The sequence below is a fragment of the Agelaius tricolor genome, unplaced genomic scaffold (genome assembly GCF_023055355.1).
Source record: "Agelaius tricolor isolate 1412-34295 unplaced genomic scaffold, bAgeTri1.0.p SCAF_58, whole genome shotgun sequence".
Classification (NCBI taxonomy): domain Eukaryota; kingdom Metazoa; phylum Chordata; class Aves; order Passeriformes; family Icteridae; genus Agelaius; species Agelaius tricolor.
In genome coordinates this window covers 2,060,631-2,076,670 of record NW_027269318.1, presented here as the reverse complement: position 1 = coordinate 2,076,670, position 16,040 = coordinate 2,060,631, and the positions used below count along the sequence as shown (strand labels likewise).

At 51.8% G+C, this 16,040-nt stretch overlaps 2 protein-coding genes across 5 annotated transcripts; one reads left to right on the top strand and one right to left on the bottom strand.

The window, feature by feature from the left end:
* Positions 1–27: 27 nt before the first annotated feature.
* On the bottom strand, positions 28–5,254 carry CHPF2 (chondroitin polymerizing factor 2). Of its 2 annotated transcripts, none has more exons than XM_071456354.1 (4): positions 4,695–5,254; positions 2,426–2,990; positions 1,787–1,969; positions 28–1,504 (listed from the first exon to the last, which is right to left on the bottom strand). In XM_071456354.1, exons 1-4 carry the CDS (start codon positions 4,964–4,966, stop codon positions 242–244), a joined length of 2,283 nt encoding a protein of 760 aa, XP_071312455.1. In that variant the 5' UTR covers positions 4,967–5,254; the 3' UTR covers positions 28–241. The 2 variants fall into 2 exon arrangements, with proteins under 2 accessions (XP_071312455.1, XP_071312456.1); XM_071456355.1 differs by having other exon boundaries at positions 2,426–3,024; positions 4,695–4,827.
* Positions 5,255–5,309: 55 nt separating this feature from the next.
* Positions 5,310–16,040, top strand: ABCF2 (ATP binding cassette subfamily F member 2). Of its 3 annotated transcripts, none has more exons than XM_071456356.1 (15): positions 5,310–5,462; positions 5,691–5,858; positions 7,995–8,207; positions 9,131–9,313; positions 9,614–9,785; positions 9,911–10,006; positions 11,362–11,464; positions 11,548–11,643; positions 11,744–11,863; positions 12,408–12,497; positions 12,727–12,837; positions 13,096–13,158; positions 13,630–13,758; positions 14,657–14,860; positions 15,481–16,040. In XM_071456356.1, the coding sequence occupies exons 2-15, from the start codon at positions 5,705–5,707 to the stop codon at positions 15,616–15,618; spliced, it is 1,872 nt and encodes a 623-aa protein (XP_071312457.1). In that variant the 5' UTR covers positions 5,310–5,462; positions 5,691–5,704; the 3' UTR covers positions 15,619–16,040. The 3 variants fall into 3 exon arrangements, with proteins under 3 accessions (XP_071312457.1, XP_071312459.1, XP_071312458.1); XM_071456357.1 differs by lacking the exon at positions 5,310–5,462 and adding an exon at positions 5,494–5,514; XM_071456358.1 differs by lacking the exon at positions 13,096–13,158.

Below are 16,040 nucleotides of genomic sequence, written 5' to 3'. Positions count from 1 at the left end.
GTTTACAAGTGATGACATTACTCTGCCTGGAAAGAAAATTAAATTTATTTTAAAAAATCCCCCAAACAAACCAAACCCCCTTTACTGAAACAGCCTCATTCCGTAGCCCATGTGCCTCAGGGTCTGGGAAAGCCTTCCTCCTCCCTTGACCTCACATACCCTTCACCCATGGTAAGGCTGGGAAGGGAATGGAAAGTGCCAAGTGTTAAGGTGCTGAGAAGCTCTTGATGTTTCTCATCTCTCAAGTGCTGTTGGCCTGTTCCTGCTCAAAGAGGGCCATGGCTAGATGTGAGCGGGATGCAAGTCCTTCCAAGTTGCTGAGCACGCAGCGGTGGTACAGCTCCTCACTGAGCCGGGGATTGCAGCTTCTCAGGGTGTATTTCTGCACTAGCCCTGGCTCCACGGCCCTGAACAGGTGCAGGCCAGAATAGTGCAGGAAGACATCAAATACCTCCATGCTCTCCAGCACCTCATCTCGGTCCAGGATATCAGCTGCGAGCTTGGTACGTGCTGTCATATAGTCAGAATTATAAAAGCAGGCCTCAGCAAAGGAATGCCTGTCAAAATGCCCATCTCTCAGATAGTCAGTGTTGGAGGATGCTGTCTGCTCACCACGGTACACCAGCGCAGGGTTGAACTCCTGGAAATGCACAGGGAAGAAGACTTGCCAATTGCTGATGGTATTCATGCGGCAGCGGTTCAGAAACTCCATGTTGATTTCGGTCCAGACACTGGCCAAGAAAAACAGTGTGTCCACAGGGTGCTTCTTTGAGACTATATCCATGAGCTTTACTTGTGATGGCACCTCTGTTTTAACACTAATCCACGGGATTTTAACGTCTGAATAGCGTTTTTCTAGCTCTCCTACCATGGCTTTGACTCCAGCAAAAACATCCATCTGACCAACTCTCTGGGCATCATAGGGATGGTAGATAAAGAGCAAAGTCAGCAAGGCATTATCATGTGTGTCCAGTGTGTTCATAGCAAACATATCCAGGAAGTTTGCTACAAAATCCAGGTCCTGCACTGTCAAGGGAAGCACCAATTGCACACGTGTGGCCTCTGTCACATATGGCATGGGAATAATTTCCACCTTGCTCAAGGGTCGGACCAAGCTGACTCGCTTGGCCAGAACATGACTGTGACCCTTCTGGGTGGCAGCCTCCAGGAGCAGATCCAGGGTGTATTCCATGCCCCGTGTGGGGTCGAAGCGCCGGTAGCCGTTCAGCAGCTGCCGCTTGCTGAAGCGGAGCAGGGGCTGATAGAGCCGGTTCAGCTGCTCCACCGCAGACTCAATAATTTCACTGACATCTGCCTTACTGGCTCCAGAGAGCTCACACTTTGGGGAGCCGTCAGGACAGGAGAACAGGTGCTGTTCCGTGAAGTAGTCCCAGCTGATCACCTCAAAACGAGACTTTGGAAGGAATGGGGCATTAATGCCCACAGGCCAGGTCACACCTGCCTCACCTGCAGGGGTCAGTGCTGTGAGGTTCCTGATCTGCATCTGTGCAAAGAGAGAGCACAAACTGATCGCCACTGTGTTATCAAAGAGATCTAGGCCAGCTCCTCCCCAGGCCCACCTCACCACCTACAACTGTACATGGGTAGTGTCACACCAGGAGTTTTGGATAACGTGGTATCAGAAGTTCTGAGACAAGGGACTACAGCTTGTGTCTGACTGACCGTTGCCCACAAACAGAAGCAATGATCTCCCTCCAGTGTGCTGAAAATGAAGGAAATCCTCCATTGGGTCAAGGAGTTTTTGCAGGTAGCCCTGCCCACATACCTGGAGGTCCTGGATCTCCTGATAGACTCTGTCCAGCTGGATCCTGCTGAACTGCTTGTGCAGCCGGTACATGAGGGTCATGTCAGAAACAGGGTGCACTGCAAGAGCTGCTTGGAAGTCCTCTTCCTCCTCCTTCTCCGGCTCAGTATTCTTGGCTAGCTCATAAGTGCGATAATGCTGGCCCTGAAGCAGACAAAAGCCACAAAGACTGGCATGGAACTTGAGTTCACAGAGCAGCTTCTCCTCACCCCATACACACATCTGCCCCTCTTTCCATACTGACTGCAGTACCCAGAAAAAAAAGGGGTAAGTTGTCCCTCCCACCCTGCACTGCATTTGCACTTGCTTCAGTACCAACATACCTTTCATCACGCCTTCAAAAACCTGTGAATCAGCCCTGCCAATAAGGCTGAAAATTAAATCCTGTGCGTGCTCTCTCCCTCAACATCCCAGCTGTGATTCTGCCCCCCCCCCCCCCCCCCCCCACCAACGCTGCCATAGCACAGAGCCCTTTGTTCCTCTGGAATTCACAGCAGCAGCTCCTCACAAAAAAGCCTCTTGGCTATGCAGTAGAGAATGAATCAAATTCTGGGCTTTGTCAGGCTCAGCTAACACAAAACCTGAGCAGGGAGGTAGTACCTGGAGCTGGGAAACACAAGTGATGCCAAGGAAATCAATAATGCAACGACCTAGCCACTCATCTGGGCGCACGCTGAGGATCTCATTGCGGCAGCTGTCCAGGTGTGGGTGGAGCTTCAGCAGGAGGCTCCGGGACAGCAGGTAGCCAAAGCCCCCGTGGCAGTACCGGGCCTGTTCGTCTCCCCCGATGAACTCCTCTGCTCGCCCCAGGTACACATCTTGGTTAATACTCAGGTGTGTCACCAGAGCCTTGACCTGCTCAGCTTGGGCATAGGTGTCGTCCTGCATGATGTAGAACCAGTCATAGTCAGAACCAAAATGTTGGTGGATATAGTTCATGGTCTCATACATGAGCCAAATGGGCCTCTCGTCGCCGTGGGCCACCAGCACCATGCCATGGGGCACCTTGGCACTGCGCAGCCCAGTGAAGTACAGCAGGCGGGGGAAGTGGTGGGCCACGGTCTTGTTCACTGCCACGGCCAGCGTGTTCAGCGTGGCCTTGGAGGTCAGCACGGCCACAAACAGCCTCTCGTGGAATCCCAATTCTGTCTGAATGTAGCGAGTTCTGTAAAGGAAGTACATACCTACATGACAAACAGCTGGAGGAGAAAAAAAAAAATCAAAGAATTATGGTAACTTGGGACAAATCATTAAATGCTGGAATCTACCCAGGGTGAAGAAGTCAAGCCTGGTCATAGAGGTTGAGAAGTCTCACTAGTGAAAATCCCATTTTGTAAAAACACTTCTTTCAAGATAGCTACAATCTCACATTATCTATCTGAGCTAGAAAACTGTGCCAGTGCAATTAAAATTAAAATACCACAGAGCTAACCACTTGGAGCTTAGTACAAGGTGCAGCTTAGCAGGTATGCTCAACAAAAACACAGGAATGACTGTTGAGGAGTCTCTAGTGCTGGTGGCTGAGGTGTGCTGGGGTACACCAGCTGCACACGGGGCCCTGGGTGCTGGGAGATCACTGGAGACCTAGGCCACGAGCCAGCAATGGGTGCTGTTCTCTGGCCTCACAAAGCCCTGCAGGACCCAGTGAACAATGAGAAGACTCCAGACCAAAAACCGCCACTGCACCAAGGGGCACATGAGGAAACATGCAAAGAGAATACACAGACTGTGAGGGTACAAAAGTCCAGGGGTCCCTTTGTTCAGGGTCCCTCTGCAGAGGCAACACCCTGAGCTGTTATGGTGCTGCTACACTGTAAGTGAAATACTGAGAGAAACCAAAGAGACTTTGCTGTAGGACACCTGAGGCCAAGGAAACTTGTCTGGCAGTATGAGTGTGGTGTGTGGAAGGAGCTGAGCAGGGATACCCAGAGTGGCTCCTGGATGGTCAGCAGGAAAATTTCCTTAACACATACACTATAATTAGTTGACCAGTATTTTCATAACAAGTAGACCAGTTAAAACAAATTTTGAAGAATAATTAAACATGTTCTATTAAACACAAGTAACAAAACAACCCCCAAATCCCAGAGTGTTTTGGGGCAGAAGAGACCTTTAACATCATCTAGTCCCTACATCCTGCCACAGGCAGAGACATCTTCCACTAGATGCTCCAAGCCCTGTCCAACCCAGCCAGGGACACTTCCAGGAATGGGACAGGCACAACCTCTCTGGGTAACCCTGCCAGTGCTTTGCTATCCTCACAGGAAAGACTTTGTCCCTAATATCTAATCTAACCCTACTCCCCTTCAGCGTGAAATCACTCCCCCTTGTCCCATCACTCCACGTCCTTGTTAAGCAGTCTCTCTCCATCCTTCTTGGCTGTTCCCTTTGCAGTACTGCAAGGCTGCAGCTAAATCACTGTGAAGCTTCTTTTCTCCAGACTGAACAATTCAAATTCTCTCAGCCTTTCCTCCACTCCTCCAATCATCTTGGTGGCTTCCTCTGGATTCACTCCAACAGGTTGATGTCCTTTTTTGTGTTGGGGACCCCAGGACTGGATGCTGCATTGCAGGTGGGGTCTCACCTGAGCAGGGCAGAATCATCCTCCCTGTACTGAGAAGAAATATTCTCACTCTTCTTAGGCAATTTTGCTGTCTTTTTCCCCTCTCAGGTTAATTTCCTGAACGCATCTCTTACAGCCCTTATGGCAACAATCTTGGCCGTTACCTTGGTGCACGACACTGTTACTACACAAGTTATTTCAAACAGCAAATTTCACCGTGAACCTGTTCAATTACACGAAGATTTAAAAGTTCCCACGAGAATATTTTGCTTGAAGAAAATCCAGGCAAGAAAAAGCATGCCTTACCTGAGCACTTTTTTGTAAGGCTTGTTGGGGTCTCTGTAATACGGCACAATCCGAGGCCTGAAGTCCTCGTGGCCCGGGCCCGGCCTCCCCTCCGCTGCCTCGGGCGGATCGCCGCGGGCGGGCGGCGCGGGCGGGCCCGGTGCCAGGCAGCGTTCTTCAGCCGCGCCGTGGCTCCAGGAGGCGCGCAGGAGGCTCAGGCTGCAGCCCAAGGACAGCCCGAGCAGGAGCGGCAGCGCGGGCCGCAGCGCGCTCAGCACCGCGCCCGGGCGCATCGCGGCACCTACGGCCAGGCCGAGCTCCCGGGGCAGTCGCAGGACATGGCGGGCGCGGGGTGCTCAGGCGGCAGCGGTCCCGCGGGACGGCGGCCCCAGGGCTCTGTTACCCTCAGGCCGATGACCGGACAGAGGGCGGGCTGCAGTTCCGGGACGGGAGCTCGGGGAGTGACGGCGGCCTCGGCCGGGCCGCGCTCAGCCGCTGCCACCTCACCGGCCACATCGCCCCGCGCGCTTCCGCTTCCGCTCTCACTGCTGCCTACCGGCCGCTCTGGCCCGCGCCGCCGGCGCCTCTATGGTACCTGCGGAGGCGGGGTCGGGCCGGCGCGCGGCATGCCGGGAGGCGCGGCGGCGTGCGGACGGCGCTCCCCAGGGCCGCGCGCCGCCCGGCGCCGGTGACGGTCCGCGCTGCGATTGGCCGGTGCGCCGAGGGGGCGGGGCGCTCGCACGCGGTCGCGGCGGGGCTGTTGCGACAGAAGGAAAGCGCGAGCGGCCGGTGCGGGCGGGCCCGGGGAGCCGAGAGAGGGGAGCGGCGGGGCCGGGCCGGGGTGGGTGGGTGGGCGGGCGGCGCGGCGCGGGCAGCCCGGCAGGCGGGCGGGCGGGCGGGAACCCTTGGTAGGAGCCGGCGGCGCTGTGTGCTCTGGGCCGGGGAGCAGAGGCGGGGCGACCCGGGCCGGGCCGAATCGGCGCGGCCTAACGGTGCCTGTCGCCCCCTCTGGCGTAGCTCCCACCCGTGCCATGCCCTCCGACCTGGCCAAGAAGAAGGCGGCCAAGAAGAAAGAGGCGGCCAAGGCCCGGCAGCGGCCGCGCCGGGTCCCGGACGAGAACGGTGATGCCGGGCCGGAGCCGCAGGAAGTCCGGCCCCCGGAGGCCAACGGGACGGTGCTGCCAGGTGAGAAGCCGGCCGGTCCTGTGTCTGCCCCGCGTGTCCCAGGGCGGGGGCCTGGCCCGCGCCGTTTCGGCGGACCGTGTACGCTCGGCTGTGTCCCGGGTGGGCGAACCGCGACATTGATGTTCTGATGAAATGCCTCGGCCTGGGTTGCGTGGAACCGGCGGCTGCAGTAGCTGCCGTCGGGACCTCTCTGCCCTGAGGCAGCAGGACAGCCGCGGGCCCGGGGGCTCCGCATGGGCCATGTGTGTGAAGGATGCCCTCGCTTGAGGCACGGCAGTGTGAAGATGGAGGGGGCTGATGGTGTTTTCCCCCTCTCAGACACTGTCCCTACCTTCTGCTGCTTGATGCCCAGACCTGTGTGGGGTTTCTTGGGTTTTCGTTTCTTTTGGAGTTTTCTTTCCTGCTGCGGAAGCCACTGTAGCGTCTAAATCAATTCTCTTACTGCTATTTGCTGTGATTCTCTGCTCACCTGTTTCTCTGAGAGGTACCTGGTCTGCAAAAACTAAGAGCCTACCTCTAAAAGGGGCTTTGTGCCTGTTAAAGAGAGAGGCTTTGCCGCAGGGAGCTGTTGGTCCCAAAGGAAATAGGGCTGGGAACGCTTACAGAGAGTTCATTTTTGGGCCTTCCTTTAGCTCAGCCGGCAGCCCGCAGTGTTCTGTGGGGCTCAGCCCGCGGTGCGCCGTGCCAAGCGGCGGCCGGTTCGCGGCACGGAGCCCGGGGCGGCGGGGCCGGTGAGGGCCGCGGGTCCCAGCGCGGGCTGGGCTCCGTGAGGCCCCGGCGCGCGGGGGCCGCCCGGCCCGAGCCGGCCAATCGCCGCCTCCGCCGGGTCATTTGCATAGCACGTTCCTATTGGTGCAGCGCGGGCGGGGCGGGGCCCGCTGGGCCCGGGAAGGCTCCGCTGCCCCGGCGGCTCCTCTGGGACCGGCCCCGAGCTCGGGGCCTTTGCACAGCGCTCCCGGGCACGGGGTGCGGTGCTGGGGTGTCTGTGCAGGGCCGGGACTGGGGCTCCATGGTCCTTGTGGGTCCCTTCCAGCCCAGGAGATCATGTGGTTCTATGTGGGTCAATACCGGCGTATTTCTTGCTGAGCTATTGATGCATCGGGGTAACACTCCTTTACCCATTTTCGCTCACCTTTTTCATTCTTTGTGGTCACTGCTCTGTGGCATTGCCCAAAGGAGTCCTGTATCAGTGCCAGTGATATTTTTTGCTCCTCGGCTAAGGCACATTTGCTATGGTGTTAATAGTGATTTTGCAGAGTGGGTGATTTCGCCAGGAGTGCTGGATGCTGACAACCAGGGTGTCATTGTGCACTGGTACAATCAGAAATCACGTCTGCCTGCCCGCATCCCCAGAGCCATTCGCTGCTTCCAAGGGCAGCATCTCTCACTGAGTGAAGGTGGCCTGTGACAGAAGGTCAGCATGACAGGAAGGATGGCAGTGAGCCTCTGGCACAGGTGGCCCAGAGAAGCTGTGGCTGCCCCATTCGTAGAAGTGTCCAAGGCCACGTTGGATGGGGCTTGGAGCAATCTGGTATAGTGGAAGGTGTCCCTATCCATGGCAGCAGGTTTGGAATTAAATGCTCCGGAAGATGTAACCCAAACCAATTTGGGATTTTGTGATTCTATGATTTTCTTGTACTGTAGGAGGAAAGGAAGAGGGAACATGCAGATGAGCATTGTAGCTTCTCAGAAAATTAGTAGGGATTGCTTCACTGCTGCTGCTGCTTCTCTGTTCTCAGCTTTCCCTTTGTTTATTTTCTAGTCAATTCATTTTTGTCCAAGCCTTTTCTTACACTTGCAGGCAATACGTTGTATGCTCTATTCCTAGTCTAGTCTTTCCTGCAAGTGGGGGTTAGTCCCATCACATTCAGAAAACGGCTCACTGTTGTGGCTGCTCACTTAGTTCTGATGGTCTGGTTTTGTTTAGATGACATTTAGATATTTGGCTGGTTGAAGTTCCTACTAGACCATATATATCCTTGTGCTAAGCTGAAAAGCTGAGTGTCATTGCATCCTGGTCTCCTCAACTCTTCTGTAGAAATGGGAGTTGTTTTTGTGGTCCTGGGCCTTTTGGTGCAGGGGCTTAAGGCTTCCCTTGTGTTTGTAAATCAGTAACACTTCTGGTCTTCTCTATAGAGGTGGATGCTCTTACGAAGGAGCTGGAGGATTTTGAGTTAAAGAAAGCTGCTGCCCGAGCCGTGACAGGAGTGCTGGCCTCCCACCCCAACAGCACTGATGTGCATATCATCAACCTCTCGCTGACCTTTCATGGCCAGGAGCTGCTGAGTGACACCAAACTGGAGCTGAACTCTGGGAGACGCTATGGCCTGATTGGACTCAATGGCATTGGTAAGCTGAGAGCAAGAGGGCAAGCATGGTGGCCCCCTGGAACTCAGTGAAGGTCTCTGCTGAGAGGCTGGGCAGGTGCAGGTGGGAAGTGCTGGAAAACAGAAGGAGGGTGGTTAGGCAGATATGGCTGGGACCCAGCAGGTTCTGTTCTCCCATATCTCCACCTGGGAGGGGAATTACTGATTGCTGAGAGATGTCTGAGATTGCATTCTGGGTTTGAACTGTGCTTTTGATCTGCTTTCTGTGGAGAGTTGGGAGAGTTGTCTGGGAGCTGTTAATCTGCCTGATTCCTGTTTGCCTGATTAGCCTAGTAGAGCCAGTAAACCCAATGCTGTTGGTGTTGGTCAAAGAACTTGTACTGTACGGAGAAGTAGAAAACGTGTGGTTTGGCCTGACTAGGAAAACAACTGTACAGTCCATGGAGAAAGTGATGCTACACTGAGAGATGCAGAATATGGCTGTGATTAGAGAGGTGCTAGTAAGAGTGACCATCTGGTTTAAGTTTCAGGAAAACCCTGGTTGTCTAGGGATGAGTGCATTACTTTTCTCTGTGTTAGAAGTCTTTGGAATCTGGGATCGTGATACCAGCTGTCAGACCTGGTTAGACAGCAGAAACTACAACAGAGATAAAGTTTCCCAAATCTAGGTGAGGGCTGAAGTGCAGTGGTTTCCAAAAAGCTTCTTCATGTCTCAGTCCTGTCTTTGGGGTGGTGAGCCTTAGCCAGGAGGGCAGCCTGTCCTACTGAGACAGTGGGCTCTACTGTGCCTCCAGTTCTTCTGGCCTCTTGGGAAAAAAATTCCCAAGGATTTTCTGAGGTTGGAAAGGGAAGGAATCACCGTGGGATCTGAGTGTATCTCATCTGATTCACTGTGACGTTGTAGCTCACTGACTGCAGCAATTAATTGTGATTATCTGCACACAGGGAAATCCATGCTTTTGTCAGCTATTGGGAAGCGAGAAGTGCCCATCCCAGAGCACATTGACATCTATCACCTGACCCGAGAGATGCCTCCCAGTGACAAGACCCCTCTGCAGTGTGTGATGGAGGTGGATACAGAGAGGGCCATGCTGGAGCGAGAAGCAGAGCGTTTAGCTCACGAAGATGGTAAAGCTTCTCAGAGTCCCAAGGGACATTTCCTCCCTTTCCTTCCCTACCAAAGAAATTGGGGTTCCTTGGGGAAGTTTTCACATGTTGTGGTACCTGTTTCCTCCAGCTGCCCTGTACTAATGGGCACAGATGACACTTCTTTGGATGAATTATTCCATGCGGCATCTTAAGAAGTGTTTCAGGCTTGGCTGTGGAGTGGGCTCAATAGGAGTAAAGCAGAGGGGCTGTGAGGTGTCCCAGGTGTGCAGCTGAGAGCCCTCTGTGGGCAGAGGTGCTGACCGTCAGGCTCTCTTCCAGCGGAATGTGAGAAACTCTTGGAGTTGTATGAACGCCTGGAGGAGCTGGATGCTGATAAGGCAGAAGCACGAGCCTCACGTATCCTTCACGGCTTGGGGTTCACGCCAGCCATGCAGAGGAAGAAGCTGAAGGACTTCAGTGGTGGCTGGCGAATGAGGGTGGCACTTGCCAGGTGAGTGAGAGTGCATGGCTGCCTGTGACTGCAGAGTCCCAGATGGCTGTAAGGACTCAGAGCAGGTTGAGAGGCTTTGGGTTCCCTACACTTACCCTATGCTGTCATCTCCCCTGTCCTTGCAGAGCACTCTTCATTCGGCCTTTCATGCTGCTGCTCGATGAGCCCACAAACCACCTTGACCTGGATGCCTGTGTGTGGTTGGAGGAAGAGCTGAAAACGTAAGCATGGAGGAGTTGGCTGCTTCTGTGGGTCGTGCTTTTCTGATTGTCAGCATGTGAGCACGAACATCTTGTCGGCACCTAAGCAAGTTCTGCAGGAGTAACTGTACATTTCTTGTGGGTGCAAAACTGTGTTGCAGTACCAGTGACACCTGCTTGCTGCTGTGTGAGATTCTTTGACACAAGGATAAAGAATTCAGTTCAACTCCCTGTCTCCCTGCACTGAAGAAATGAGAAATGCTAATTTGTACTCCCAGGTTAAAGGTGCTTCCTTGAAAGTCAGGAGCAGGCCTTGGCAGCCTGTGTACCAGCATTAAGTACTGTACTAGTGCATAATGAGCTTTCCAGACCTGGCTGTCAGCTCATCTTCCTCCCCACATTTCTCTGTTTTTACAGAACTGTAGTATCTGAGCATGTTGGTTTCATCTTTTGCTAGAGTGTGAGGTGCCTAGTTTTCATGACAAAGGTAAAATGTTAAGGTGTAAGGCAAAAAGCTTAGGAACACTTAGGAAGCTCAGGTTATGGGGTGTGCATTAAAAGAACTATATTGTGAGAAGGACTTTGCCTTTGCAGAGGTTTTCCCATCAGCTCTGTCAGTTGAACCTTTTATGTCCTTGCTTTAGAAGTGAGGTGCTTTAGAAAAAACCTTTGAAGCTCTTTTGGTGAGGCTTTAACCCTTCATTGTATGGATTTGGAGCAGAGCCAGCTGCAGTGTGCATATGGATGGGTGTCACCCTGGTTTTTTAAGATTTTCTAAGCCTTCTGATGCTGACATTCTTATAGCGAACTTTCTCACACACTTTCTGTAAATAACTCATTGTTTTGCATTCCTTTATGGAGGAAGAGAAAGTTGATAAACTGTTGGTTTGTCCAGTGTCATTGGAGAGGTGACACTGTCACCCTCCAATCCACTGTCACTCTTAAAAAACTATAAATGTTAGAGTCAGAAAATAAACTTCCCTTTTTCTTCACCTTAAGAACAGTGGTGTGAGCTCGTGGTTTTTTTGTGTCCTATAGCAACAGATGGGAGTCTGTACTGAGGAGACAGTAAGCAGCCAAGGTTGAAACTTCTTAGAAACATGATGCTAATGGAGGTGGCTGCATCAGTGACACAAGTCACTTGCCTCAAAGGCAATCAGCTCTGGACTTCTTGTGGTAACAGGCAAAGACTATGTAATGGTGCAGGGTGTTTTACTACAGTGAAAACTGTTGGCAGGATTTACACACTGCAATTGGTTGTAGCTGCTTTACTGCTATTTACCAGAGCATGCATATAAAGCCTTTGTCACCATCAGGGCCAACAAATGGGATTTCTTTTCCTAATTTAGTCTGTAATAACTTACGTGGTGCCACAGGTTCAAGCGGATTCTTGTGCTGATATCCCACTCCCAGGACTTCCTGAATGGCGTCTGCACCAACATCATCCACATGCACAACCGCAAGCTTAAGTACTACACGGTGAGTGAACAGAGCCCATGTAACCAGAGCAGGCACAGGGGCTGTTCTCTGGACACATCTGATGTGCCATGCTCTCTTTCCAGGGAAATTATGATCAGTATGTAAAGACCCGCTTAGAACTAGAAGAAAATCAAATGAAGCGATTCCACTGGGAGCAAGATCAGATCGCTCATATGAAGGTACCTGCCTAGCTGCACGAGCACCCTCCTACCCCTTTAGTGGGCATTCCTGCCCCTCATCAGCCTTGTCACTGTGCCTTTTGGCTGGCTCTTTTTGCAGAATTACATTGCACGGTTTGGCCACGGTAGTGCGAAGCTGGCCAGGCAAGCTCAGAGCAAGGAGAAGACCCTTCAAAAAATGATGGCTTCTGGCTTGACAGAGAGAGTTGTGAATGATAAGGTAGGATCAGACATGGAATTGCATCTAGAGATCTGTATTTGAAACATGGACTACAGGAGTAGAAGGGTCTTCAGCAGACAGCAGGAAGGGCTGACAGAGCTGGTAGCAAGAACAAGATACCCCTCCTGGATGCCAAGTATCCCTGTACTCAACATGGAGTAATGCTGAACAATGAGAAGGAGGAATTTTCTAGGGGAGGGGAGTGTAGTTGTCTTATTAATAAGGCTGTTTTGCAGAAATCAGAAAGGAATGCGTAGGGCTTGTAGGAGATAAGAGAGGATGCTCAGTGCACCCTTTACTTGTGTCAAGAATGCAGACCCACATTTGTTTCAAAGGAAAAGAAATAGGGATTTATTGGCCAGCAGATGAGCTTGCAAGCAGCTCATCAGAATAAATCTGAGTGAGTTGCAATAAGGGCTTATAACAAGTCACAATCTGGGGCCTTGGTCTACAGCTGATGTTGGTAGTGAGGCATGGTTATACTGGAATGAGTGGGCTGTCCCGTGATCTGGGTGTTTCACAGGTGGATATTCTGTGTTAACAGACTTTGTCATTCTACTTTCCACCCTGTGGGAAAATTCCCCCTCCCGTCATCATGGTGCAGAATGTCAGCTTCAGATACACCAAGGATGGGGTGAGTATGGGACTATGCATACAGAGATCACTTGTATTCCTGCTTGTTTGGGAGCGGGAGACTTTTGGCTGAGCTTCCTGAGGGGGCTGCAGTATGTGACTAGTGGAGCAAAGCTCTTGGCAGCGCTAATGCTGGGCCTGCTGGGGACAGAGCATTACAGGTGCAGTGGGGAGGTTCTGGAGAGTACTGAGAAGGTGTAATAATGTTCTGTGGGTTTTGTGGTTCGCAGCCGTGGATCTATAATAACCTGGAGTTTGGGATTGACCTGGATACTCGTGTAGCTCTTGTTGGACCCAATGGAGCTGGAAAGTCAACACTGCTGAAACTGCTCACAGGAGAGGTTTGCTCTGTGCATTGTCTACCCTGCTCTGGGCCTTTACTTTTGGAATAGTCTGCAACAAAGTGCACTTGTTTTCCAGAACACCCTGGTCAGGCCTTAGAAGTCCTGTGGTCTTGCTGAAACATAGGGCTTTTTCTCTCATATTGCCTGTTCAGACTGTCTCCCCTGTGCCAGACTGGAGATGGCTGGATTCTGTATTTCTGGCATACTACAAGAGGAGAGCTTTCCTGCTGAAATGGTTTTATCTTCCCCTTCTAGCTGCTGCCCACAGATGGGATGATTCGCAAGCACTCACATGTGAAGATCGGTAGATACCACCAGGTACTCCCTACAGCAGCCCCAGGGGGCAGGGAATCCTGAGGAAAAAGCTGTCAGGAATGAGGAACCTTGCCCCTCTAGTTCTGCTCCTAAGGCCTCTCCCAGTGCTGCCTTTCTGTGTCTGGAGATGGGGGAAGGAGCTGTTCCATGGAATGGGCTCCAGCTCGTGTTCTTACCCTGCAAAGAGGCTGGCTGTGGTCCTTCCTGTTCAGCCTCCCACCTGCTACGGCTGAGCTGGTGCCTTGTGTTTGGTGGTGAACAAGCCTCCTGTTCTGGAGCAGCACTCCTGTTCCTCAAATGGAAATTATTGAATTATTCCCTAGTAGCTGGGCACAGAGGCTGTTCTGCAGGTGGGATTATTGGCTCATGCATCCTGCTGCTCACCTGGTACTAGAAGGGTGCAAGGGGGGTGGTGCTTAGGGCCATGGAGTGGTTGGCCTGCCCAGCCTGAAGCTGACTTTTCTTCTCTGTCAGCACTTGCAAGAGCAGTTGGACTTAGACCTCTCACCATTGGAGTACATGCTGAAATGCTACCCAGAGATCAAGGAGAAGGAGGAGATGAGGAAAATCATTGGCAGATATGGTTTGACAGGGAAGCAGCAGGTGAGTATTGGCTGTTGAGGTTTTCTTTTTTGTTCATTAGGGGATTAGAGGTTCTGTGTTTTCTGTTACTTTACTGATACCTGACAGTGTGACACAGTATGCAGCATGCCACACCACACCATCAAAATGCTTTTTCCATCTCTGCCTTTGAAATTGGAGAAAAAAATAACTCACGGCTCATGGGAACTCTCTTTGGATCACAGCAGTGTGTGGGTTGGAAGGGGTGACTCCCTCACACTCCGGGTGAAAAGAAAGCAAGTTCTGGTATATTGCTAGACCTGAGCATGTTTTAATTATAATTTGAACTATTTTGCTTCTCTCTTATTTCTGAGATGAATACCAGGCAGAAGTGCTAGAAGATCTGTTTGTAGGGTCCACTTGGCTCAGGCAAGAGAGTGGGCTCATCTATGGTGCTCCAAGGCCCAGCGTGGCACGTCCTGTGTGTGACAGTTGTCCACACTGCTGCAGCTCAGCATTGATTTTTATGTTGGTTTTGCCCATTTATCTCTGCAGAAGTTGAGGGTAGTTTGATTGTTGTGTCAATGAATACCAGTCATACCAATGAACTGTCCTTACACACCTTTGGCACAAGCTGGGTCTTGCTGTGTACAGTCCTTCAGAAACCCCTGGAATTCCCTTTTTCCCAGGGTGGGAGAAGGTTGGTGTGGGTGTAAGGCTACCTGAGGTTGATGCAGGTGTGAGGCTACCTGAGGTTGGTGTGGGTGTAAGGCTGACTGAGGTTGGTGTGGGTATAGGGCTACCTGAGGTTGATGCAGGTGTAAGGCTAACTCCTGTGTCATGGAGCTGCTGGGAGCCCAAGGTGAGACCCAGGTGGTTTGGGGCAGGGTGGCAAGCTGTCAGGTGCCTGCAGAGCTGCAAGCATGTGTGTGTTGGGCAGGTGAGCCCCATCAGGAACCTCTCTGATGGGCAGAAGTGCCGTGTGTGCTTTGCCTGGCTGGCCTGGCAGAACCCTCACATGCTCTTCCTGGACGAGCCCACCAACCACCTGGACATAGAAACCATAGATGCACTGGCAGATGCTATCAATGAGTTCGAGGGAGGAATGATGCTTGTCAGCCATGACTTCAGACTCATCCAACAGGTAAGGACAGGTGTGAGTTTTGTCAGAGCACCTTTCTAACATTTTAGTCATGAAAACAAGGTGTTTTCAACTGACTGGCTCTTACTCATCCCAAAAAGATGGGTAAGTGAAAAAGAAATCGTAACTCCCTTTCTGCAATGTTAAACAATTGCTGAGCTAGCCCAGGAAAACATTAGGTACTTAAAATAAAACAAAAACCACCACAAATGTGAAGTGCTGATCTATCCGCTATAGCTTTGGCTGCAAGTTCAGATATGATTTTATTTTTCACTGTGATAGATCCAAGTAGTTCAGGTCAAGAACTACTTTTGTTTCAATTACCAATTTAGCAAGAAAGGCTTTTCATCTTAGTCCATGAACAAAACCAGAAATACAGAGGGGCCTGGGACTTTCAGTTCTAAAATCTTGTACAAATTATGCAGAAAACACGTATCTACAGGGAAATGTTTCCCTGTAGATACTTTTCTTTGGTAGTCTAAATGTGAAAGTTATCAAACTTTTCTTGCAAGACTTCAGAGAGTAGTTTTTAGTTAACTTTATAATTTTGGCAAGATTATAGAAATTTGTACTGCAAACCTCTTTGCTGTTCCTCCTCCTCCTCGTGGTGTGCTGGCTCTCAGGTCGCACAGGAGATCTGGGTCTGTGAGAAGCAGACAATCACCAAGTGGCAAGGGGACATCCTTGCCTACAAGGAGCATCTCAAGTCGAAGCTGGTGGATGAGGACCCGCAGCTCACCAAACGGACCCACAACGTGTGAGCTGAGGAGCCCCAGGCCTGGCCACGGCGGGGCAGAGCTGCTGCTCCCTCTGGCTGTGTTCTAGGATTGCTGCAATACTGCTTCCCCTCGACTTGCCTTGCACCTCCGTGTCTGGACAGAGCTGTTCTCCTCTGATCTGGCTACATTTGGGCAACTGTTTCCTTATCTAGACAACGTCCCATCTGAGCCAGGCCTTGGAATCTGTTGGCTTGGGGTCACAACAGTTGCCATCGGGGTGTCCAAGCTGCAGTGATACACAAGTGGAGACCCCAGCCCAGCTTCTCCTGCCTTTTCCTTCCCAATTTCTGCTTCAGTTTAGATACTTCAAACTCCTCTGGCCTTGGTTTGTTTTTAACTATTATTTAACAGTGTAATTAACAGATCTGCCTGAGAATCCATCAGTCAATAAAGAGAGAAAAAGA